General features: G+C 44.6%; 1 protein-coding gene across 1 annotated transcript in view; it reads right to left on the bottom strand.

Annotated features, from left to right (window-relative positions):
• LOC138646118 (demethylrebeccamycin-D-glucose O-methyltransferase-like) overlaps positions 1 to 24,585 on the bottom strand; it is a 63,805-nt gene that overhangs the window by 24,028 nt on the left and 15,192 nt on the right. The window contains exon 3 of the mRNA XM_069735580.1: positions 20,775 to 20,877. Coding sequence (XP_069591681.1) covers positions 20,775 to 20,877 — 103 coding nt within the window. The remainder of the gene's footprint in view (positions 1 to 20,774; positions 20,878 to 24,585) is intronic.

A 24,585-nucleotide genomic window follows, 5' to 3' on the forward strand; every position in this document is an offset into this window, starting at 1 on the left:
ATCAGCAGCAGGTTCTCCCAGCGGTGATGATCCCGATCCTGGATAGATGGCTATTGTCCAAATGAAAGACTGAGGCACTGAAACGTTTAACCAGTTTACTTTAACATAAAAGGATTTACAACCAGTCCTGTCACCGGAGTCTGTATGGGAACTCTGAGTTACTTTGACCCTGCCGGGGTCTTTGCCTCTTATTGTGCGCAATTTCTGTGTGGCCCTGCTGCTGTATGTGAACTGGCTGCCGGCCCAATCTGTCCCCTCCGGGTCCTGGTTCGACGGGCAACCCGAGTCCTTTTATCGGCTTACCCCCTCCGGGAGTACCGCTGAACTCTGTGTCTGTTGCTGCGTCTGGCCCTAGTGAAGCTGATATCACCTCACGTTTTTCCGGTTGCTGTATTATATGTAATGAATACAGCCACGAATCCGGTATCCGTCTTTGCGCCTGTTCTGGGTAGTGATTAATGCTACCCGGTTCTCACAATGTCCCTTGTCTCTGTCCCTCTTCTCCTCAGGCCGGTGATTTGGGCCTGGAAACCGTCATAGGGCTGTTAGAAATTCAGCTGTATGACCTCTCACTATCAGCTCCTTAGCCCAACTGCCAGTTCTTCTCTCAGACCAGAATGGATCAAGGGGAGTCTCTGGAGCTCCCCCTTCTGGCCGGAGGTGGTAGTGCAGTCTTGCTATTTTAGTATTTGTATTTACTGTCAGTAACTATTTTTGTGGCAAATACCCCTAGGGGTGCCACATTCCCCCTTAGTTAAGAACAGTACTCCGGGACTGTGGGACAATAACATTTTGAAATAACAATTAATATGTACAGAGTCTTAAAAATGAAAAGTTACAAACACCACTCAAGGAAACAAAAATAGAGTTCTGTAAAAAGTCACTTCAAATAGCGTCCATTAATACAGTTCTATCCTTGAAGGCACTAGGAAAGGCACTGCACTTTTTGTCCAGGAATTTAGTTCCATTTTTCCAACGGAGTTACCAATATAAAGTCTAAAGAAAGTTCAAAAAGAGCAAAAAGCAAAGTTCAAAAAGCAGTCTTTCCGGAGCTTTGATTTAGTGCCTCCGGGCTGATAAAAAGTTCAAGAATATGCAAGAAGTTCATACAGACAAGTCTCTGTAGGTACTGGGCTTAAACGTTGCAGACTGATAACAATGACTATACTACGTTTTCTGTTTAACTATATACGGCATAACATATATACAATTCACATTATGAGCTTTATAGTTGGTAATCTGCATACCTGGCCGGTAATTGACCCTGGGTACTACGCTGTGATCTACGTAATAACGGTATCTCTTCATGTGGTGTACTACTGTCTACTGCGGATGTAGTATCTGCCCACTCTGCTAAAGATAATTCCATAACTATGGAGTTGGCAAGTCCACCGTGAATGGGATTACTCTTTTCAGGAATCTGTTCTTCCTGGCCTGGAACCTCCTGTAGTACGGGGTCAGCCTCTTCCTGTCTTGGGACTTCTGGTATTGGGTTCGGTGTTGGATAAAAGGCCACCATGGGAACCACTACTGCACCATGGTATGTTAGTAGGGTTTTGGGAAAGTCTCCTATACAGGTGTGATACACTTCCTCTTCTTTTTCCTTTACTGGTTGAACCTGAATGGATTGAATAACTTCTGGTTCTGGCTGGACAAAGTCTGGCTCTTTCAATGCTTCCGGGCATAATTTAAGATTGTCTCTTGACACTAGTACAGATGTTAAGCCTCCGTTTTTGCTAATGAGACACATTTTAGGATTATCCACTCTTGTTGGTAAAACTGTGTAGGGTACGGCTTCCCACTGATTGTCCAGTTTATTGGTTCGACGATTTCTCTTGAGCACTTGGTCACCCGGTCTTAACCCCTTCAAGACCCAGCCTATTTTGACCTTAAAGACCTTGCCGTTTTTTGCAATTCTGACCAGTGTCCCTTTATGAGGTAATAACTCAGGAACGCTTCAACGGATCCTAGCGGTTCTGAGATTGTTTTTTCGTGACATATTGGGCTTCATGTTAGTGGTAAATTTAGGTCAATAAATTCTGCATTTATTTGTGATAAACACGGAAATTTGGCGAAAATTTTGAAAATTTCGCAATTTTCACATTTTGAATTTTTATTCTGTTAAACCAGAGAGATATGTGACACAAAATAGTTAATAAATAACATTTCCCACATGTTTACTTTACATCAGCACAATTTTGGAAACAAAATTTTTTTTTGTTAGGAAGTTATAAGGGTTAAAATTCGACCAGCGATTTGTCATTTTTACAACGAAATTTACAAAACCATTTTTTTTAGGGACCACCTCACATTTGAAGTCAGTTTGAGGGGTCTATATGGCTGAAAATACCCAAAAGTGACACCATTCTAAAAACTGCACCCCTCAAGGTACTCAAAACCACATTCAAGAAGTTTATTAACCCTTCAGGTGCTTCACAGCAGCAGAAGCAACATGGAAGGAAAAAATGAACATTTAACTTTTTAGTCACAAAAATTATCTTTTAGCAACAATTTTTTTATTTTCCCAATGGTAAAAGGAGAAACTGAACCACGAACGTTGTTGTCCAATTTGTCCTGAGTACGCTGATACCTCATATGTGGGGGTAAACCACTGTTTTGGCGCACGGCAGGGCTTGGAAGGGAAGGAGCGCCATTTGACTTTTTGAATCAAAAATTGGCTCCACTCTTTAGCGGACACCATGTCACGTTTGGAGAGCCCCCGTGTGCCTAAAAATTGGAGCTCCCCCACAAGTGACCCCATTTTGGAAACTAGACGCCCCAAGGAACTTATCTAGATGCATAGTGAGCACTTTGAACCCCCAGGTGCTTCACAAATTGATCCGTAAAAATGAAAAAGTACTTTTTTTCACAAAAAAATTCTTTTAGCCTCAATTTTTTCATTTTCACATGGGCAACAGGATAAAATGGATCCTAAAATGTGTTGGGCAATTTCTCCTGAGTACACCAATACCTCACATGTGGAGGTAAACCACTGTTTGGGCACATGGTAAGGCTCGGAAGGGAAGGAGCGCCATTTGACTTTTTGAATGAAAAATTATTTCCATCGTTAGCGGACACCATGTCGCGTTTGGATAGCTCCTGTGTGCCTAAACATTGGCGCTCCCCCACAAGTGACCCCATTTTGGAAACTAGACCCCCCAAGGAACTAATTTAGATGCCTAGTGAGCACTTTAAACCCTCAGGTGCTTCACAAATTGATCTGTAAAAATGAAAAAGTAATTTTTTTTCACAAAAAAATTCTTTTCGCCTCAATTTTCTCATTTTCACATGGGCAGTAGGATAAAATGGATCATAAAATTTGTTGGGCAATTTCTCCCGAGTACGCCGATACCTCATATGTGGGGGTAAACCACTGTTTGGGCACTCGGCAGGGCTCGGAAGAGAAGGCGTGCCATTTGACTTTTTGAATGGAAAATTAGCTCCAATTGTTAGCGGACACCATGTCGCGTTTGGAGAGCCCCTGTGTGCCTAAACATTGGAGCTCCCCCACAAGTGACCCCATTTTGGAAACTAGACCCCCCAAGGAACTTATCTAGATGCATATTGAGCACTTTAAACCCCCAGGTGCTTCACAGAAGTTTATAACGCAGAGCCATGAAAATAAAAAATAATTTTTCTTTCCTCAAAAATGATTTTTTAGCCTGGAATTTCCTATTTTGCCAAGGATAATAGGAGAAATTGGACCCCAAATATTGTTGTCCAGTTTGTCCTGAGTACGCTGATACCCCATATGTGGGGGTAAACCACTGTTTGGGCGCACGGCAGGGCTCGGAAGGGATGGCACGCCATTTGGCTTTTTAAATGGAAAATTAGCTCCAATCATTAGCGGACACCATGTCACGTTTGGAGAGCCCCTGTGTGCCTAAACATTGGAGATCCCCCAGAAATGACACCATTTTAGAAACTAGACCCCCAAAGGAACTAATCTAGATGTGTGGTGAGGACTTTGAACCCCCAAGTGCTTCACAGAAGTTTATAACGCAGAGCCATGAAAAAAAAAAAAAAAATTATTTTCTCAAAAATGATCTTTTAGCCTGCAATTTTTTATTTTCCCAAGGGTAACAGGAGAAATTGACCCCAAAAGTTGTTGTCCAGTTTCTCCTGAGTACGCTGATACCCCATATGTGGGGGTAAATCACTGTTTGGGCACATGCCGGGGCTCGGAAGTGAAGTAGTGACGTTTTGAAATGCAGACTTTGATGGAATGCTCTGTGGGCGTCACGTTGCGTTTGCAGAGCCCCTGATGTGGCTTAACAGTAGAAACCCCCCACAAGTGACCCCATTTTGGAAACTAGACCCCCAAAGGAACTTATCTAGATGTGTGGTGAGCACTTTGAACCCCCAAGTGCTTCATAGAAGTTTATAATGCAGAGCCGTGAAAATAATAAATACGTTTTCTTTCCTCAAAAATAATTATTTAGCCCAGAATTTTTTAATTTTCCCAAGGGTAACAGGAGAAATTTGACCCCAATATTTGTTGTCCAGTTTCTCCTGAGTACGGTGATACCCCATATGTGGGGGTAAACTACTGTTTGGGCACATGCCGGGGCTTGGAATTGAAGTAGTGACGTTTTGAAATGCAGACTTTGATGGAATGCTCTGCGGGCGTCACGTTGCGTTTGCAGAGCCCCTGATGTGCCTAAACAGTAGAAACCCCCCACAAGTGACCCCATTTTGGAAACTAGACCCTGAAAGGAACTTATCTAGATGTGTGGTGAGCACTTTGAACCCCCAAGTGCTTCATAGAAGTTTATAATGCAGAGCCGTGAAAATAATAAATACGTTTTCTTTCCTCAAAAATAATTATTTAGCCCAGAATTTTTTATTTTCCCAAGGGTTACAGGAGAAATTGGACCCCAAAAGTTGTTGTCCAGTTTCTCCTGAGTACGCTGATACCCCATATGTGGGGGTAAACCACTGTTTGGGCACACGTCGGGGCTCAGAAGGGAAGTAGTGACTTTTGAAATGCAGACTTTGATGGAATGGTCTGCGGGTGTCACGTTGCGTTTGCAGAGCCCCTGGTGTGCCTAAACAGTAGAAACCCCCCACAAGTGACCCCATTTTAGAAACTAGACCCCCCAAGGAACTTATCTAGATATGTGGTGAGCACTTTGAACCCCCAAGTGCTTCACAGACGTTTACAACGCAGAGCCGTGAAAATAAAAAATCATTTTTCTTTCCTCAAAAATTATGTTTTAGCAAGCATTTTTTTAGATTCACAAGGGTAACAGGAGAAATTGGACCCCAGTAATTGTTGCGCAGTTTGTCCTGAGTATGCTGGTACCCCATATGTGGGGGTAAACCACTGTTTGGGCACACGTCAGGGCTCGGAAGTGAGGGAGCACCATTTGACTTTTTGAATACGAGATTGGCTGGAATCAATGGTGGCGCCATGTTGCGTTTGGAGACCCCTGATGTGCCTAAACAGTGGTAACCCCTCAATTCTACCTCCAACACTAACCCCAACACACCCCTAACCCTAATCCCAACTGTAGCCATAATCCTAATCACAACCCTAACCCCAACACACCCCTAACCACAACACTAACCCCAACACACCCCTAACCCTAACCACAACCCTAATTCCAACCCTAACCCTAAGGCTATGTGCCAACGTTGCGGATTCGTGTGAGATATTTCCGCACCATTTTTGAAAAATCTGCGGGTAAAAGGCACTGTGTTTTACCTGCGGATTTTCCGCGGATTTCCAGTGTTTTTTGTGCGGATTTCACCTGCGGATTCCTATTGAGGAACAGGTGTAAAACGCTGCGGAATCCGCACAAAGAATTGACATGCTGCGGAAAATACAACGCAGCGTTCCCGCGCGGTATTTTCCGCACCATGGGCACAGCGGATTTGGTTTTTCATATGTTTACATGGTACTGTAAACCTGATGGAACACTGCTGCGAATCCGCAGCCAAATCCGCACCGTGTGCACATAGCCTAATTCTAAAGGTATGTGCACACGCTGCGGAAAACGCTGCGGATCCGCAGCAGTTTCCCATGAGTGTACAGTTCAATGTAAACCTATGGGAAACAAAAATCGCTGTACACATGCTGCGGAAAAACTGCACGGAAACGCAGCGGTTTACATTCCGCAGCATGTCACTTCTTTGTGCGGATTCCGCAGCGGTTTTACAACTGCTCCAATAGAAAATCGCAATTGTAAAACCGCAGTGAAATGCGCAGAAAAAAACGCGGTAAATCCACCATAAATCCGCAGCGGTTTAGCACTGCGGATTTATCAAATCCGCAGCGGAAAAATCCGCAGAGGACCAGAATACGTGTGCACATTCCTAACCCTAACCCTAACCCTACCCCTAACCCTACCCCTAGCCCTACCCCTAACCCTACCCCTAACCCTACCCCTAACCCTAACCCTACCCCTAACCCTAACCCTACCCCTAACCCTAACCCTACCCCTAACCCTATTCTAACAGTGGAAAAAAAAAATTCTTTATTTTTTTATTGTCCCTACCTATGGGGGTGACAAAGGGGGGGGGGGGTAATTTATTATTTTTTTTATTTTGATCACTGAGATAGATTATATCTCAGTGATCAAAATGCACTTTGGAACGAATCTGCCGGCCGGCAGATTCGGCGGGCGCACTGCGCATGCGCCCGCCATTTTGGAAGATGGCGGCGCCCGGGAGAAGACGGACGGGACCACGGCTGGATCGGTAAGTATGATAGGGTGGGGGGGGACCACGGGGGGGGGATCGGAGCACGGGGGGGGAATCGGAGCGCGGGAGGGGTGGAACGGAGCGCGGGGGGCGTGGAACGGAGCACGGGGGGGCTGGAATGGAGCACGGGGGGGTGGAACGGAGCACGGGGGGGGGTGGATCGGAGTGCAGGGGGGGTGATTGGAGCACGGGGGGGTGATTGGAGCACGGGGGGAGCGGGCACGAGCACGGGGGGGAGCGGAGCACAGGACGGAGGGGAGCCGGAGCAGTGTACCGGCCAGATCGGGGGGGTGGGGGGGCGATCGGAGGGGTGGGGTGGGGGCACACTAGTATTTCCAGCCATGGCCGATGATATTTCAGCATCGGCCATGGCTGGATTGTAATATTTCACCCGTTATAATGGGTGAAATATTACAAATCGCTCTGATTGGCAGTTTCACTTTCAACAGCCAATCAGAGCGATCGTAGCCACGAGGGGGTGAAGCCACCCCCCCTGGGCTAAACTACCACTCCCCCTGTCCCTGCAGATCGGGTGAAATGGGAGTTAACCCTTTCACCCGATCTGCAGGGACGCGATCTTTCCATGACGCCGCATAGGCGTCATGGGTCGGAATGGCACCGACTTTCATGACGCCTACGTGGCGTCATGGGTCGGGAAGGGGTTAATGGGGTCGCTAGAGCATTCTGGTTGAAAGTTCGCTCTTGTCTTTCTCTAGTTTGCTGAAGGCTTCTTTCCACACTCTCATGCACTTGGCGATACTGCTTTTGCCGTATGATATCCCAATTGGAGTCTTGAACTTCTGCGTCTGGTTTCAGAATTCCCATTTCTAGATCGATTGGTAATTGGCCGGGTCTTGCACGCATAAGATAAGCTGGGGTGCAGTTGGTGGAGCTCACCGGGACATGATTATACAGATCCACCAAGTCAGGCAATTTCTCTGGCCATTGATTCCTTTCTGTCTCAGGTAAAGTCTTTAGTAGGTCTATTACAATATGGTTCATCTTCTCGCATAAGCCGTTTGTTTGTGGATGATAGGCTGTCGTCCTGATCTTTTTGCAACCATACATATTACAGAATTCTCTGAAGATCTCTGATTCAAAGGCTGTACCTTGGTCGGTGAGAACCTGTTCTGGATATCCATGGGGTCTACAAAAGTACGTTTGGAACACTTTGGCTGCTGTTTTTGCTGTCAGATCTTTTACGGGTACTACTACCAAGAAGCGTGAATAATGGTCCACAATGGTCAAGGCATAGATATAGCCGGACCGGCTTGGTATTAACTTCACGTGGTCTATGGCTACAAGTTCAAGTGGTTGTTTGGTGATTATGGGCTGCAGTGGTGCTCTTTGGTTCTTTTGATCGTTTCTTCTGAGGTTGCACGGGCCACAATTTCTGCACCACTGTTCGATTGATTTTCTCATCCCGACCCAATAAAATCTTTCTCTTAGAAGTACTTCTAACTTTTTCCAACCAAAGTGACCAGCACCATTATGGTAAGCTTCGAGGACCATCTTGACATCTTGTTTAGGCACGATAATCTGCCAAACCAATTCATGTGTTTTCGGATTGGTGTACCTTCTACAGAGCTTCCCTTGATACAGGAACATTTTGCCTCTCTCTTTCCAGAGTTGATGCGTCTCTTCTGGGGCATCCTCATCGGGATATGCACTTTGCTCAGTTAACAGTTCTTTCACCAACTTCACAGCCGGATTGCTGTCTTGGGTGTCAGCCCATCTATGGCGTGCTAACGGATTAAAATTCACCTCTTGTTGTTTCTGATAGGTACTTGACTGATGATGTTTTGCCTTGGGATGATGGAAGGCTGGTAGTTCAATTTCTTCAAGCTCCCCCGTTTCTTCTTCTACATCTCTCAAGTGTGGCATCCGGGATAGGGCATCGGCATTTCCATTCTTGCGACCTGCTCGATATTTGATCTTGAAGTTGTAATTAGATAACCGGGCTATCCATCGCTGTTCTAACGCACCTAATTTGGCTGTGTCCAGGTGGGTCAACGGATTGTTGTCAGTATAGACAATAAATTCTGCAGCGGCCAGATAGTGTTTGAAACGTTCCGTCACAGCCCAAACTACTGCCAGTAGTTCCAATTTGAAGGAGCTATAATTTTCTGGATTTCTTTCAGTAGGCCGGAGCTTTCTACTTGCAAAGGCGATGACTTTCTCCCGACCTTCTTGCTTTTGTGACAGCACCGCTCCTAGTCCCACATTACTGGCATCGGTGTAGAGGATGAAAGGTTGATGGTAATCTGGGTATGCCAGAACCTCTTCTCCGGTTAGTGCCTTCTTTAGTTGTTCAAAGGAGTCTTCCCTTTCGTCGTTCCACTGGAAAGGAGGGTTTCGGTTTGAAGGTTTCTTCGTCTGTCCTACCAAGGCGTCTTGCAAGGGTGCTGCCAACTTGGTAAATCCTTTTATAAATCTGCGATAGTAACCCACCAATCCCAGGAATTGCCTCACTTCTTTTGCGCTGGTAGGTCTCAGCCAATCCCTTATGGCGGTTATTTTCTCGGGATCCGGTGCTACTCCCTCCGAACTCACGATGTGTCCCAGGTACTGTACCTTTGGCTTGAGAAGGTGACATTTGGATGGCTTGACTTTCATGCCATACCTGGATAAGGCTTCGAACACTTCTGCCAAGTCTTTTAAGTGTTGTTCGTAAGTCTTTGAGTAGACGATCACATCATCTAGGTACAGGAGGACGGTCTCGAAGTTCTTGTGTCCAAGGCAGCATTCCATCAGCCGCTGGAAGGTACCGGATGCATTGCAGAGTCCGAACGGCATGCGATTAAATTCACTTAGACCCATTGGTGTGGTGAATGCCGTCTTTTCCTTATCTCTCTCAGCCACAGGGACTTGCCAATACCCGCTTGTTAAGTCTAAGGTGGAAAAATAATTAGCAGATTTCAAAGCAGTCAAGGACTCTTCAATCCTAGGCAAGGGGTAGGCATCTTTATGGGTGATGTTATTAATCTGCCGGTAGTCTACGCACATTCTCATAGTTCCATCTTTTTTTTTGACAATCACTAGAGGGGCCGCCCAGGGGCTACAGCTGTCTCTTATTACCCCGGCCTGTTTCATTTCCCTCAGCATATCTTTTGCACATTGATAGTGAGCGGGCGGTATGGGTCTATATCTTTCTTTTATTGGGGGATGGTCACCTGTGGGGATTGTGTGTTCTACCCCTTCTATCCGTCCGAAGTCCAATGGGTGTTTACTGAAGACTTGTTCATATTCCGTCACTAGCCTATACACCCCTTGTTTTTGATGGGTAGGTGTTGAATTTATGCCCACGTGTAGCTGTTGGCACCAATCCTCCATTTCTCCATCTGAGCCATTGCCTTCCACCTGACAGGTTGGTTCTAAGGGCTCAATGGTTGTGATGGCATTGTTGTCAACAGTATATAGCTTTGCCATTGTAGCATACCTTGGCAAAGTGACCTCTTCCTCTCCACAGTTCAAAAGTCGTACCGGCACTCGTCCCTGGTGTACCTCGACTATCCCTCGTGCTGTGAGTATAGTGGGCCTGCTGTCGGTGTACACTGGTTCTATTAAGGCTTGATAATCTCGTCCCTTAGTACCAATGGCTGCTCTACACCATACCAGCATTTCTGTTTTTGATGGGATTACAATAGACGTTGGATCACTTACCCTCACACTGCCGATTTCTCCACCTGCAACTTCTACCTGTTGCCTTAACATCAATACTTTTATTTCCCTCTGGAGAACTCTCTGCTGGCAGGATTGGGCAGTTTCAGCAATTTGCTGTAAGACAGAAATGACTTCGGAAAAACAGTTCTCTAACACATTCATTCCTATCAATACAGTTGGTTCACAGTTCCGCCGGTCAACATCAACAACAATTATACCCTGTTTCTTCAATTCTACTTTACCAATCTTTATGGTCATCTCCCTGAATCCTAGTTTCGGTACCAACTTACCATTACTGGCCCATATATCTAGTTCAACATCAGAGGGCCCTTTATCAATATCTGCATCAGCCCAGTACCTCTTATAAAGGATATACGGTATAGATGAAATCTGGGAACCTGTGTCCAGCAAAGCGTTGAGGGGCATTCCGTCCAGCACGATAGGGATAATGGGTCGTCCTCCGATGTACCTGTCGTGCCAGGGTGTTGTGCCTTGAAAGTTCATTCCTGCGAAGCGGCCCGCATTCCCAGGGGATTCCCGTTTAAATCACAATCTCGTGCAAAGTGGCCTGGCTGCTGGCAACGGCGGCAAATGGGCTGTCCATCCGGTTGGTAGCGGTCGCGGGGTCGTCCTCTCCATGTCGGGTATCTCCGGGGTCTCATTCATGGAACACCTTCCCTACGGTTTGACAACTCCATCTTGGGTCCTCTCATCTCCTGCATGGTTTTAGCCATTGAAGCAACAACATCAGTTAAAGAGTCAAGCTTTTGTTGAAGAGCCTCATTAGTACTGGGCCCCAGGGGCTTAGCAATGGCCCCGGACATAGCTGATGTCACTGGTACTCCATGTTGTTGAGGAGCCTCTGCCTTGAGTTGCGCAGGCTCCTGATCCCGAGGTGCCTCTGCCAGCTGGAGACGTATAACGCTCTCCTTTAATTGGGCAAATGTCAATTCAGGGTTCTTAAAAACAAGCATGCTCACATGCCCCCGGTGAGAAGGGGTGTAGAGTCCCTCAATAAATTGATCTCTTAGCAGTTTATCCGCTCCGGTGTTAAAAATGGGTTCAGCCAGTGTAAGTGATTTAAGGGCTTCCTGCAGGTTTAAGGCAAAGTCTCTCACGCCCTCATTAACTTTTTGTTTGCAATTAAAGAATCGTACTTTAGCTTTGCTGCTGGCAGTGGTTTCAAATGTAGCTTTTAATCCAGCAAATATGCGTTCAACAGTGCCTTTTAGATCAGCTGCCCATGCTGTGACTTCTCGCTTAGCATGGCCACTTAACTGCATCATCAGGAGACTAACACGCTGAACTTCACCCACGGGGAACATGTCAAAATGGGCCAGCATCTTTTCTCTGAAATCGTCAAGGGTATTAGGCTCACCTTCATACATTGGAAGCCATGGGCCACCCGGGGTATATGGCATCAGCACCGGCATGATGGGCGCCACTCCATGCACCGCTGCGCTACCGGACTCTCTATCGACACTCTGTCTTTCAGCTGCATTAGCGTCGCCGGATGCTGCGGCGTCTCCGTGCTGCGACATACTCTGCCCCCTTAGTTAATCCGGACCCTTCCGGTCCTCCGCTTCCGTCGGGATAGTGTAGATTCGTTCCGCTGTGCAGCAGGATCGATTTTCCCCATGCTCTGATGTCAGAGCGCTCAGCTTGGTGCCGCCCACAATAACACGCCCCCTGCTGCTCCTGCCGGCCGCGCGCTCTGTAATGGTGGATTCTGAAGTTTTTCAGTTAGTCTGGGGCTCAGGTGATGGCGTAGCTCAATTAACAGTCTCGTGCCTAATGGTTATGAGGTGATTACCTCAGGGGATGGCGGCCATCTTTACTCCATTATAACCAATGGGGAAAAGTCACTTTCAATAGTTTTCAATGGGGAATGGATTTTTCTTTAATAAAGTCAATTTTCAAGATTTTTCATCCAAGTTTTCACAGTTTTGGGCTCCAATCACGGCACACAATACCCGGTATACGGGCTGGCTACATCCTGTTCGTGACGCCAATTGTGACGCCCAGGAGACCGGGATACCCAGCACCGGACCAATGGGGTCTGTCTCTTGAGGGGGATGTCACAGGTGGCTTGACCCGGTGCTGTGGCCTCAGGCAATGCACAGTGTAAGGGGTATTGTGAGGGGACAGGTACTTACTTGATCAGCAGCAGGTTCTCCCAGCGGTGATGATCCCGATCCTGGATAGATGGCTATTGTCCAAATGAAAGACTGAGGCACTGAAACGTTTAACCAGTTTACTTTAACATAAAAGGATTTACAACCAGTCCTGTCACCGGAGTCTGTATGGGAACTCTGAGTTACTTTGACCCTGCCGGGGTCTTCGCCTCTTATTGTGCGCAATTTCTGTGTGGCCCTGCTGCTGTATGTGAACTGGCTGCCGGCTCAATCTGTCCCCTCCGGGTCCTGGTTTGACGGGCAACCCGAGTCCTTTTATCGGCTTACCCCCTCCGGGAGTACCGCTGAACTCTGTGTCTGTTGCTGCGTCCGGCCCTAGTGAAGCTGATATCACCTCACGTTTTTCCGGTTGCTGTATTATATGTAATGAATACAGCCACGGATCCGGTATCCGTCTTTGCGCCTGTTCTGGGTAGTGATTAATGCTACCCGGTTCTCACAATGTCCCTTGTCTCTGTCCCTCTTCTCCTCAGGCCGGTGATTTGGGCCTGGAAACCGTCATAGGGCTGTTAGAAATTCAGCTGTATGACCTCTCACTATCAGCTCCTTAGCCCAACTGCCAGTTCTTCTCTCAGCCCAGATTGGATCAAGGGGAGTCTCTGGAGCTCCCCCTTCTGGCCGGAGGTGGTAGTGCAGTCTTGCTATTTTAGTATTTGTATTTACTGTCAGTAACTATTTTTGTGGCAAATACCCCTAGGGGTGCCACACCCTGCACCAGGCTGGGAAGACTGAATCTGCAATAGACAAGCAGTTTGGTGTGAAGAAATCAACTGTGGGAGCAATAATAAGAAAATAGAAGACATCCAAGACCACTGATAATCTCCCTCGATCTGGGACTGCACACAAGATCTCACCCCGTGGGGTCAAAATCATCAAAAGAATAGTGAGCAAGAATCCCAAAACCACCTGGGGGGACCTAGTGAATGACCTGAATAGAGCTGGGACCACCGTAGCAAAGGCTACCATCAGTAACACACTACGTCGCCATGGACTCAGATCTGCAGTGCCAGATGTGTACCCGTTTAAGCCAGTACATGTCCGTGCCTCTGAAGTTTGCAAGAGACCATTTGGATTATCCAGAAGAGTATGGGAGAATGTCATATGGTCTGATGAAACCAAAGTAGGACTCTTTGGTAAAAACAAAACTCGTGTTTGGATGAGACAGAATGCTGAGTTGCATCCAAAGAACTCCATACTTACTATGAAGCGTGGGGGTGGCAACATCATGCTTTGGGGCTGTTCCTCTGCAAAGGGACCAGGACGACTGATCCGTGTCCATGAAAAAATGAATGGGGCCATGTATCGTGAGATTTAGAGTGCACACCTCCTTCTGTCAGCAAAGCATTAAAGATGAAACGTGGATGGGTCTTTCAGCATGATAATGATCCCAAGCACACTGCCAGGGCAATGAAGGAGTGGCTTCGTAAGACGCATATGAAGGTCCTGGAGTGGCCTAGCCAGTCTACAGATCTAAACCCATAGAAAACCTTTGTAGGGAGTTGAAAGTCCATGTTGCCCTCCCTGCTCTAAAGGAGATCTGCATGGAGGAATGGGCCAACATACCACCAACAGTGTGTGCCAACCTCGTGAAGTCTTAAAGAAAACGTTTGACCACTGTCATTGCAAACAAAGGGTATATAACAAAATATTGAGAAAAACTTTTGTTAATGACCACATATTTATTTTTCACCATAATTTGCAAAATAAATCTTGCCAAATCAGACAAGGTGATTTTCTGGATTTGTTTTCTCATTTTGACTCTCATAGTTGTGGTCTATCTATGATGTTAATTTTTTTTTAGTAGGAGAATTTGCACAACTGCTGGCTAACTAAATACTTTTTTCCCCACTGTATACAGCTGCTAAGATCCATGTGGACACGTGCAGATCAGCGGCAGAAAGAGCCCAGTGGAAACCTACAATGTTTGAACTTTACAATGTTTGAACTTACCCTAAAGCAATGTTATCACAACTTTGAACTAAGCAATGGCAGTTGAAGGAAATGAAGATATGCTAGTTCATTTTTTTCCCCTGAGACTTTTGTAAAATAAGTTTTTATCTTAGGTTGATTACAGATTTTGCTTCTACCCTGATTTTTTGGCAAATGAGATGAAGGATATTGAACTGCTGAATTCCTTGCTAAAGTAAAGTGATGTTTTTTTTTAGTAGCGGTGAGGATTTTCTTTAACCCCTTCAAGTCGCGGCCCTTTTTCGTTTTTGCGTTTTCATTTATCACTTCCCTCCTTCCCAGAGCCATAACTTTTTTTTATTTTTCCATCAATATGGTCATGTGAGGGCTTATTTTTTGCGGGACGAGTTGTACTTTTGAAAGACACCATTGGTTTTACCATGTCTTTTACTAGAAAATGGGAAAAAAATTCCAAGTGCGGTGAAATTGCAAAAAAAGTGCAATCCCACACTTGTTTTTTGTGTGGCTTTTTTGCTAAGTTCATTAAATGGTAAAACTAACCTGCCATTGTAACATAGTAACATAGTAACATAGTTAGTAAGGCCGAAAAAAGACATTTGTCCATCCAGTTCAGCCTATATTCCATCATAATAAATCCCCAGATCTACGTCCTTCTACAGAACCTAATAATTGTATGATACAATATTGTTCTGCTCCAGGATGACATCCAGGCCTCGCTTGAACCCCTCGACTGAGTTCGCCATCACCACCTCCTCAGGCAAGCAATTCCAGATTCTCACCGCCCTAACAGTAAAGAATCCTCTTCTATGTTGGTGAAAAACCTTCTCTCCTCCAGGCGCAAAGAATGCCCCCTTGTGCCCATCACCTTCCTTGGTATAAAGAGATCCTCAGCGAGATATTTGTATTGTCCCCTTATATACTTATACATGGTTATTAGATCGCCCCTCAGTCGTCTTTTTTCTAGACTAAATAATCCTAATTTCGCTAATCTATCTGGGTATTGTAGATCTCCTATCCCCTTTATTAATTTTGTTGCCCTCCTTTGTACTCTCTCTAGTTCCATTATATCCTTCCTGAGCACCGGTGCCCAAAACTGGACACAGTACTCCATGTGCGGTTTAACTAGGGATTTGTACAGAGGCAGTATAATGCTCTCATCATGTGTATCCAGACCTCTTTTAATGCACCCCATGATCCTGTTTGCCTTGGCAGCTACTGTCTGGCACTGGCTGCTCCAGGTAAGTTTATCATTAACTAGGATCCCCAAGTCCTTCTCCCTGTCAGATTTACCCAGTGGTTTCCCGTTCAGTGTGTAATGGCGATATTGATTCCTTCTTCCCATGTGTATAACCTTACATTTATCATTGTTAAACCTCATCTGCCACCTTTCAGCCCAAGTTTCCAACTTATCCAGATCCATCTATAGCAGAATACTATCTTCTCTTGTATTAACTGCTTTACATAGTTTTGTATCATCTGCAAATATCGATATTTTACTGTGTAAACCTTCTACCAGATCATTAATGAATATGTTGAAGAGAACAGGTCCCAATACCGACCCCTGCGGTACCCCACTGGTCACAGCGACCAAGTTAGAGACTATACCATTTATAACCACCCTCTGCTTACTATCACTAAGCCAGTTACTAACCCATTACACACATTTTCCCCCAGACCAAGCATTCTCATTTTGTGTACCAACCTCTTGTGCGGCATGGTATCAAACGCTTTGGAAAAATCGAGATATACCACGTCCAATGACTCACCGTGGTCCAGCCTGTAGCTTACCTCTTCATAAAAACTGATTAGATTGGTTTGACAGGAGCGATTTCTCATAAACCCATGCTGATATGGAGTTAAACAGTTATTCTCATTGAGATAATCCAGAATAACATCCCTCAGAAACCCTTCAAATATTTTACCAACAATAGAGGTTAGACTTACTGGCCTATAATTTCCAGGTTCACTTTTAGAGCCCTTTTTGAATATTGGCAACACATTTGCTATGCACCAGTCCTGCGGAACAGACCCCGTCGCTATAGAGTCCCTAAAAATAAGAAATAATGGTTTATCTATTACATTACTTAGTTCTCTTAGTACTCGTGGGTGTATGCCATCCGGACCTGGAGATTTATCTATTTTAATCTTATTTAGCCGGTTTCGCACCTCTTCTTGGGTTAGATTGGTGACCCTTAATATAGGGTTTTCATTGTTTCTTGGGATTTCACCTAGCATTTCATTTTCCACCGTGAATACCGTGGAGAAGAAGGTGTATAATATGTTAGCTTTTTCCTCGTCATCTACAACCATTCTTCCCTCACTATTTTTTAAGGGGCCTACATTTTCAGTTTTTATTCTTTTACTATTGATATAGTTGAAGAACAGTTTGGGATTAGTTTTACTCTCCTTAGCAATGTGCTTCTCTGTTTCCTTTTTGGCAGCTTTAATTAGTTTTTTAGATAAAGTATTTTTCTCCCTATAGTTTTTTAGAGCTTCAATGGTGCCATCCTGCTTTAGTAGTGCAAATGCTTTCTTTTTACTGTTAATTGTCTGTCTTACTTCTTTGTTTAGCCACATTGGGTTTTTCCTATTTCTAGTCCTTTTATTCCCACAAGGTATAAACCGCTTACAATGCCTATTTAGGATGTTCCTAAACATTTTCCATTTATTATCTGTATTCTTATTTCTGAGGATATTGTCCCAGTCTACCAGATTAAGGGCATCTCTAAGCTGGTCAAACTTTGCCTTCCTAAAGTTCAGTGTTTTTGTGACTCCCTGACAAGTCCCCCCAGTGAAAGACAGGTGAAACTGTACAATATTGTGGTCGCTATTTCCTAGATGCCCGACCACCTGCAGATTTGTTATTCTGTCAGGTCTATTAGATAGTATTAGGTCTAAAAGTGCTGCTCCTCTGGTTGGATTCTGCACCAATTGTGAAAGATAATTTTTCTTGGTTATTAGCAGAAACCTGTTGCCTTTATGGGTTTCACAGGTTTCTGTTTCCCAGTTAATATCCGGGTAGTTAAAGTCTCCCATAACCAGGACCTCATTATGGGTTGCAGCTTCATCTATCTGCTTTAGCAGTAGACTTTCCATGGTTTCTGTTACATTTGGGGGTTTGTAACAGACCCCAATGAGAATTTTGTTACCATTTTTCCCTCCATGAGTTTCGACCCATATGGACTCGACATCCTCATTCCCTTCGCTAATATCCTCCCTTAAAGTGGACTTTAGACAAGACTTTACATAGAGACAAACCCCTCCTCTTCTCCGATTTTTACGATCCTTTCTGTAACCCAGTCATAGCTTTCATCTAACCATGTCTCGGTTATTCCCACTATGTCAAAGTTACCTGTAGATATTTCTACTTCTAGTTTTTCCATCTTGTTTGTCAGGCTTCTGACATTTGCGAGCATGCAGTTTAGAGGATTTTGTTTTGTTCCAATCTCCTCGCTGTGGATTGTTTTAGAAATGTTCTTACCTCCCTTCTGAGTGTGTTTTCCTGGGTCTTCTTTGTTCGAGTCTAATGTTTTTTTTCCCGTCCCCTCTTCTTCTAGTTTAACGCCCTCCTGATGAGTGTAGCGAGTCTTCTGGTGAATGTGTGTTTCCCAGGTTTGTTGAGGTGTAGTCCGTCTCTGGCGAGGAGTCCATCGTACAAGTAATTCACACCGTGGTCCAGGAATCCGAATCCTTATTGTCTGCACCATCGTCTTAGTCAGTTGTTCGCATCAAGGATCCTGTTCCATCTTCTGGTGCCATGCCCGTCTACTGGAAGGATAGAAGAAAAAACTACCTGTGCATCCAGTTCCTTTACTTTCTTCCCCAACTCTTCAAAGTCCTTGCAAATTGTCGGTAGGTCCTTCCTTGCCGTGTCATTGGTGCCAACATGTATCAGAAGAAATGGGTGGACGTCCTTGGAGCTGAAGAGCTTTGGTATCCTATCGGTCACATCCTTGATCATCGCACCTGGAAGGCAGCATACTTCTCTTGCAGTTATGTCCGGTCTGCAGATGGCTGCTTCTGTGCCTCTCAGTAGTGAGTCTCCCACCACCACCACTCTTCGTTGCTTCTTGGCTGTACTTTTTGCTGTCACTTGTTGCTGTGTGCCCTTTTCTTTTTTGCTTGCTGGTATTGCTTCATCCTTAGGTGTGCCATCTTCATCCTCTACAAAGATTTGATATCGGTTCTTCAGTTGTGTGGTTGGCGATTTCTCCATGGTCTTCTTGCTTCTTTTGGTCACATGCTTCCACTCATCTGCTTTTGGAGGTTCTCTGACACTTTTTTCACCTTCTGTGACCAGAAGAGATGCTTCTGTTCTGTCTAGGAAGTCTTCATTCTCTTTGATGAGTTTCAAAGTTGCTATTCTTTCTTCCTGACCTAGCACCTTTTCTTCTAAAAAGGCCACTAGTCTACACTTCTGACAGGTGAAATTGGATTCTTCTTCTGGTCGATCTGTGAACATGTAGCACATGCCGCAGCTCACCATGTAGGTTGTCACATCTGCCATGTTGCTCCTAGATCCTGCTGACTTGCTGTGTGTTTTCCTTCTTGTGTAATCTACTCAGCCAAGCTTTCTTGCAATAATGTCATAAAGGCAAAAATTTGCTCGCTGTAAGCTTGAATCCCTGGTTTGGTGATGCTTTCCAAGCAGCTGGTCTCGGCTGTACCCAACGATCTTCTTGCTGAGGGAGACTCTTCGCTTTTCCCAGAAGGCACCTGAAATATGCAAATTTTCCTCCTCAAGCTTGAATCCCTGGTTTGGTGATGCTTTCCAAGCAGCTGGTCCCGGCTGTACCCAACAATCTTCTTGCTGATTCTCTAGGTCATTACGAGTTCATAGACATCTAACATGTCTAGGTTATTTTTTATCCAAGTGGTGAAAAAAAATGCAAAACTTTGCTTAAAAAAAAAAAAGTGCCATTTTCCGATACTCGAAGCGTCTCCATTTTTCGTGATCTGGGGTCAGGCAAGGGCTTATTTTTTGCGTGCCGAGCTGATGTTTTTAATGATACCATTTCGGTGCAGATACATTCTTTTGATCGCCCGTTATTGCATTTTAATGCAACGTCACGGCGACAAAAAAACGTAATTCTGGCGTTTCGGATTTTTTTCTCGCTACGCTGTTTAGCGATCAGGTTAATGCTTTATTTTTATTGATAGATCGGGCGATTCTGAACGCGGCAATACCAAATACGTGTAGGGTTTTTTTTTTATTGTTTTATTTAGGATGGGGCGAAAGGGGGGCGATTTAAACTTTTATATTTTTTATATTGTTTTCATATTTTTAAAAACATTTTTTTCTACTTGTGCCATGCTTCAATAGCCTCCATGGGAGGCTAGAAGCTGGCATAGCCTGATCGGCTCTGCTACATAGCAGCGATCATCAGATCGCTGCTATGTAGCTGAAATGCAGGTGTGCTGTGAGCGCCGACCACAGGGAGGCACTCACAGCAGGCCTGCATCAGTAACCATAGAGGTCTCAAGGACCTCTATGGTTACCTTCCAGATGCATCACCGACCCCCGATCATGTGACGGGGTCGGCGATGACATCATTTCCGGCCGCCCGGCCAGAAGCGCCGGTTAAATGCCACTGTCTGCGTTTGACAGCGGCATTTAACAGGTTAATAGCTGCAGGTGAATAGCGATTTCACCCGCCGCTATTGCGCGCACATGTCAGCTGTACAAAACATGTCGCGACTTTGATGTGGGCTCACCGCCGGAGCCCACATCAAAGGAGGAGACACGACATGCGCCGTACTAGTACGGGGCATGTCGTGAAGGGGTTTTAAACACTTTTATATGTGAAAAAGCACAAAACATAAATCAGGTGTCTGCTTATAAATGAGAGGAAGGTTAAAACTAGGTCCTGTATATATAGTTTACAAAAATCTAATGAAACGTGTTGCCAAGCTATAATTGCAGCTTGATTTGATGTTTTGCATTTATGGTATTTTTGTGTCCTATTTATACATAACAGCCTATACACAGGTTCACACTGTTGTTGAATTACCATCTTTGTCACTGATAAAGCATGTGTAGAAATAAAGTTAAGCAGAGAAAAAATTAATTTCAAGCAAATGTCTATAGTATAATAATTTTCTTTAAAGGTTATCACAGTGAGGAGTTTCTTACAGCAAGAGAACAGAGCAGATATTAATCTTGTGTTTCTCTGACAGGCTTACCTCAGAAAAGAATAATGCAGAAAAATATAGAAGTTATCATTTGCCGAAAGAAATCAAGGAGAGTCATTTTTCTTTGCTTTATGAAAATTTTCATTTTACCTCTTTCATAAACTTTCCAATGTCAAACCAATGGACAGCAGCATGCGCAGCTATTAGATCTACCGAGGCATTATCTACTGGAACTTCCTCAGCTGGTGAGACTCTGTAAAAGGATATTTAATCATTGTTACAAAAAGGGTCGGACACTATACTAGCATTAGTAATATAATATTTGGAAGTCACAGTTCAACATTATCTTGATACCAGGTATAGCAGTAGACATCTACTGTCTTAGTTGTTCCATGTGTGTTGGAAACAGAAGGTAAGCATAGTATAATGGTTATGCTGAAAGCCATCCCTACTAGGGTTGAGCGAAACGCGTCGTTCATTTTCATAAGTCGCCGACTTTTGGCAAAGTCGGGTTTCATGAAACCCGACCCGATCCCTGTGTGGAGTCGGCCATGCGGTACGCGACTTTCGTGCCAAAGTCGCATTTCAATGACGCGAAAAGCGCCGTTTCTCAGCCAATGAAGGTGGACGCAGAGTCTGGGCAGCGTGATGACATAGGTCTCGGTCCCCACCATCTTAGAGAAGGGCATTGCAGTGATTGGCTTGCTGTCTGCGGTGTCACAGGGGCTATAAAGTGGCGTTCCCGCCGACCGCCATCTTACTGCTGCTGATCTGAGCATAGGGAGAGGTTGCTGCCGCTTCGTCAGAAGCAGGGATAGCGTTAGGCAGGGTCCATTAACCCCCAAACCACTTGTGCTGTAGCGATTTCCACTGTCCAACACCACCTTTTGTTTGCAGGGACAGTGGAGGCTACATTTTTTTTTCCTCAGCGCTGTAGCTCATTGGGCTGCCCTAGAAGGCTCCCTGATAGCTGCATTGCTGTTTGTACACTGCTGTGCAAACCAACTGCTTTTTTCAAAGCACAAATCCTGTTGCTCCTTCCTTTCTGCACAGCTTTCTTGTTTGTTTGTCCACACTTTTGACTTTTTTGTGCAGCAGTCCACTCCTTGTTATTGCTGCCTGCCATACATTGCTGAGATTACTGCAGGGAGATAGTAATTGTAGGACAGTCCCTTTTTTTTTTTTTTTTTTTGATTCGTTATATCTCTTCAAGCCACTTTCTGCCACAGAAAATATACTCTAATACAGTAACCCACATTTATTCACTAGTCTCCCTGAAGGAAAAAAAAAAAAAAGGTGCAGATTAAAATTGGCAAATCTGTATCAGTGGCAGTCCTGTGTGTGGCATCTGTGTATCATTTTCTCGCACAGAAAACATACAGTCTAACAGTACAGTGGGCCTGATTTCTTGCCAATTCTCCCATAAATAAATAAAAAATAGTTGGAGATTAAGATTGGCAATTTTGCCTCAGTGCTAGTGCTGTGTGTGGCATCTGTCTCAAATTGTGTGCCACATTAAACCTAGTGTGTAATACTGGGCCAGATTTATTTTAAATTCTCCCTGAAAAAAAAAAAATTGTGGGAGATTGAGATTGGCATTTTTGCTTCAGTGCCACTCCTGTGTGTGCCATCTGTCTCAAATTGTGTGCCACATTAAACCTAGTGTGTAATACTGGGCCAGATTTCTTTTAAATTCTCCCTGAAAAAAAAAAATAAAGTAGTGGGAGATTAAGATTGGCATTTCTGCTTCAGTGCCACTCCTGTGTGTGCCACCTGTCTCAAATTTTGCGCCACATTAAACCTAGTGTGTAATACTGGGCCAGATTTCTTTTCAATTCTCCCTGAAAAATAAAAATAGTGGGAGATTAAGATTGGCATTTCTGCCTCATTGCCAGTGCTGTGTGTGCCACCTGTCTCAAATTTTGCGCCACATTAAACCTAGTGTGTAATACTGGGTAAAGATTTCTTTTCAATTCTCCCTGAAAAAATAAAAATAGTGAGAGATTAAGATTTGCATTTCTGCCTCATTGCCAGTGCTGTGTGTGCCACCTGTCTCAAATTTTGCGCCACATTAAACCTAGTGTGTAAAACTGGGCCAGATTTCTTTTCAATTCTCCCTGAAAAAAAAAAAAGTGGGAGATTAAGAATGGCATTTCTGCTTCAGTGCCACTCCTGTGTGTGCCACCTGTCTCAAATTTTGCGCCACATTAAACCTAGTGTGTAATACTGGGTAAAGATTTCTTTTCAATTCTCCCTGAAAAAATAAAAATAGTGAGAGATTAAGATTTGCATTTCTGCCTCATTGCCAGTGCTGTGTGTGCCACCTGTCTCAAATTTTGCGCCACATTAAACCTAGTGTGTAAAACTGGGCCAGATTTCTTTTAAATTCTCCCTGAAAAAAAAACAAATAGTGGGAGATTAAGATTGGCAATTCTGCCTCAGTGCCAGTGCTGTGTGTGGCATCTGTCTCTAATTTTGTGCCACAGAACATATACTGTATAAGAGTGGGCCACATTTCTTCAATATTGTTCCAGAAAAAATAAAAAGGGGGAGATTTTAATTGTTAGTGTCTGCATAAGCGTCAGTCCTGTTAGTGGCATATCTGTCTGCCACTGAAGCTGTGTACTGTTATACATTGGGCCTGATTTTCCCTGCAGTCTCACCCACCTATAAAGGGATATATAAATCCAACAGAAGTTTGAGTTCACCTTGTAACTGGTTTTACAGTAACAAATACCGTTAGTTTGGTTACGTTTTTCAAACAATGAGGAAGTCTGGTGGAAGAGGTCGTGGCCGTGGGCGGTCATTGCCAGCTGGTAATGATGGTAGTGGTGGTAGAGCATCAGGTGGTTGTGGGAAAAGCAATTGTGAGGTGCCAAGGGGAGAAGTACTAGAAAACAGATATGTTTCTCCCCGTTTCATTTCATATGTATCACGGTATTGATTGTGAAGCTGTTAATTTCTCTGTAATCCGGTCCTGGTTTCTTTAGTGATCAGCCTGAAAGCTCTGGTGCTTCCCTTCCACACATACGATCCAGCTTTTGCTTCAGCTGATATAATCAAGGAACTGCTGGGATCTCAGTCTCTCATCTGCTGGTCTGGGAGCTGACACAGTAAGGTTGCACAAACTTCTTTCTTGTTGTATAGGTTTATTTTGCAGTTAGTATCTTGTTGTTAGTTAGTGGCCAGACGGCCTTAGACATTTTATTTCATGTTTGGCACGTGTAACATTGTACGGCAAATGTGTACAATAAATACACCTGACACATACCTGTGTGGAACTCGCTAGCCTGCTATTGTTCGTTGTGACTCCATAGCCACCTGCTTGGGCCAAAGCAGAGATCCCTGATGAGCTATATTCCCACAAATGGTTTTGAGAATGCGGGCATAGTGGCTGTTGGACTGTGACTGCAGATAAAGTGCTCTGTGTATGTCCTGGCTGAAAGCTCATGTGCTTTTGAAGAGCCAAGAGTCCAGTAATATGGAGGAACTAGTGAAACAGTTATTTCAGGCAAATGTGCAACAACAGCAGACCAATACTTACTTCCAGCAAGCCCTGGACCAGCAAAACCAGATTCAGCAAGAGCAGTTGAATGCAATAAAGCAGGCTTTGATTCGGCAGCCCCGAGATGAGAGAGATCATGCACAAAGTGTTGCTGGTGCACGGAAAGCCGTACAAAAAACCCTGCTTAAAATGACTGCTGACGATGATGTAGAAGCGTATCTCACCATATTTGAACGTATTGCAGAACGTGAGCATTTACCGGTGGACACGTGGGCTGAAGTGGTTGCGCCATTTCTGAGTGGAGATCCACAAAAGGCCTATTACGATTTAAGTGGAGTGGATGCTATGGACTATACCAAATTAAAAAGCGAAATCCTGGCAAGGCTGGGAGTAAACACATATGTACGAGCACAGAGGGTACATTTATGGACTTTTGTGGAAGATCAGCCAGCCCGC

This window comes from Ranitomeya imitator, chromosome 7 (assembly GCF_032444005.1).
Source record: "Ranitomeya imitator isolate aRanImi1 chromosome 7, aRanImi1.pri, whole genome shotgun sequence".
Classification (NCBI taxonomy): domain Eukaryota; kingdom Metazoa; phylum Chordata; class Amphibia; order Anura; family Dendrobatidae; genus Ranitomeya; species Ranitomeya imitator.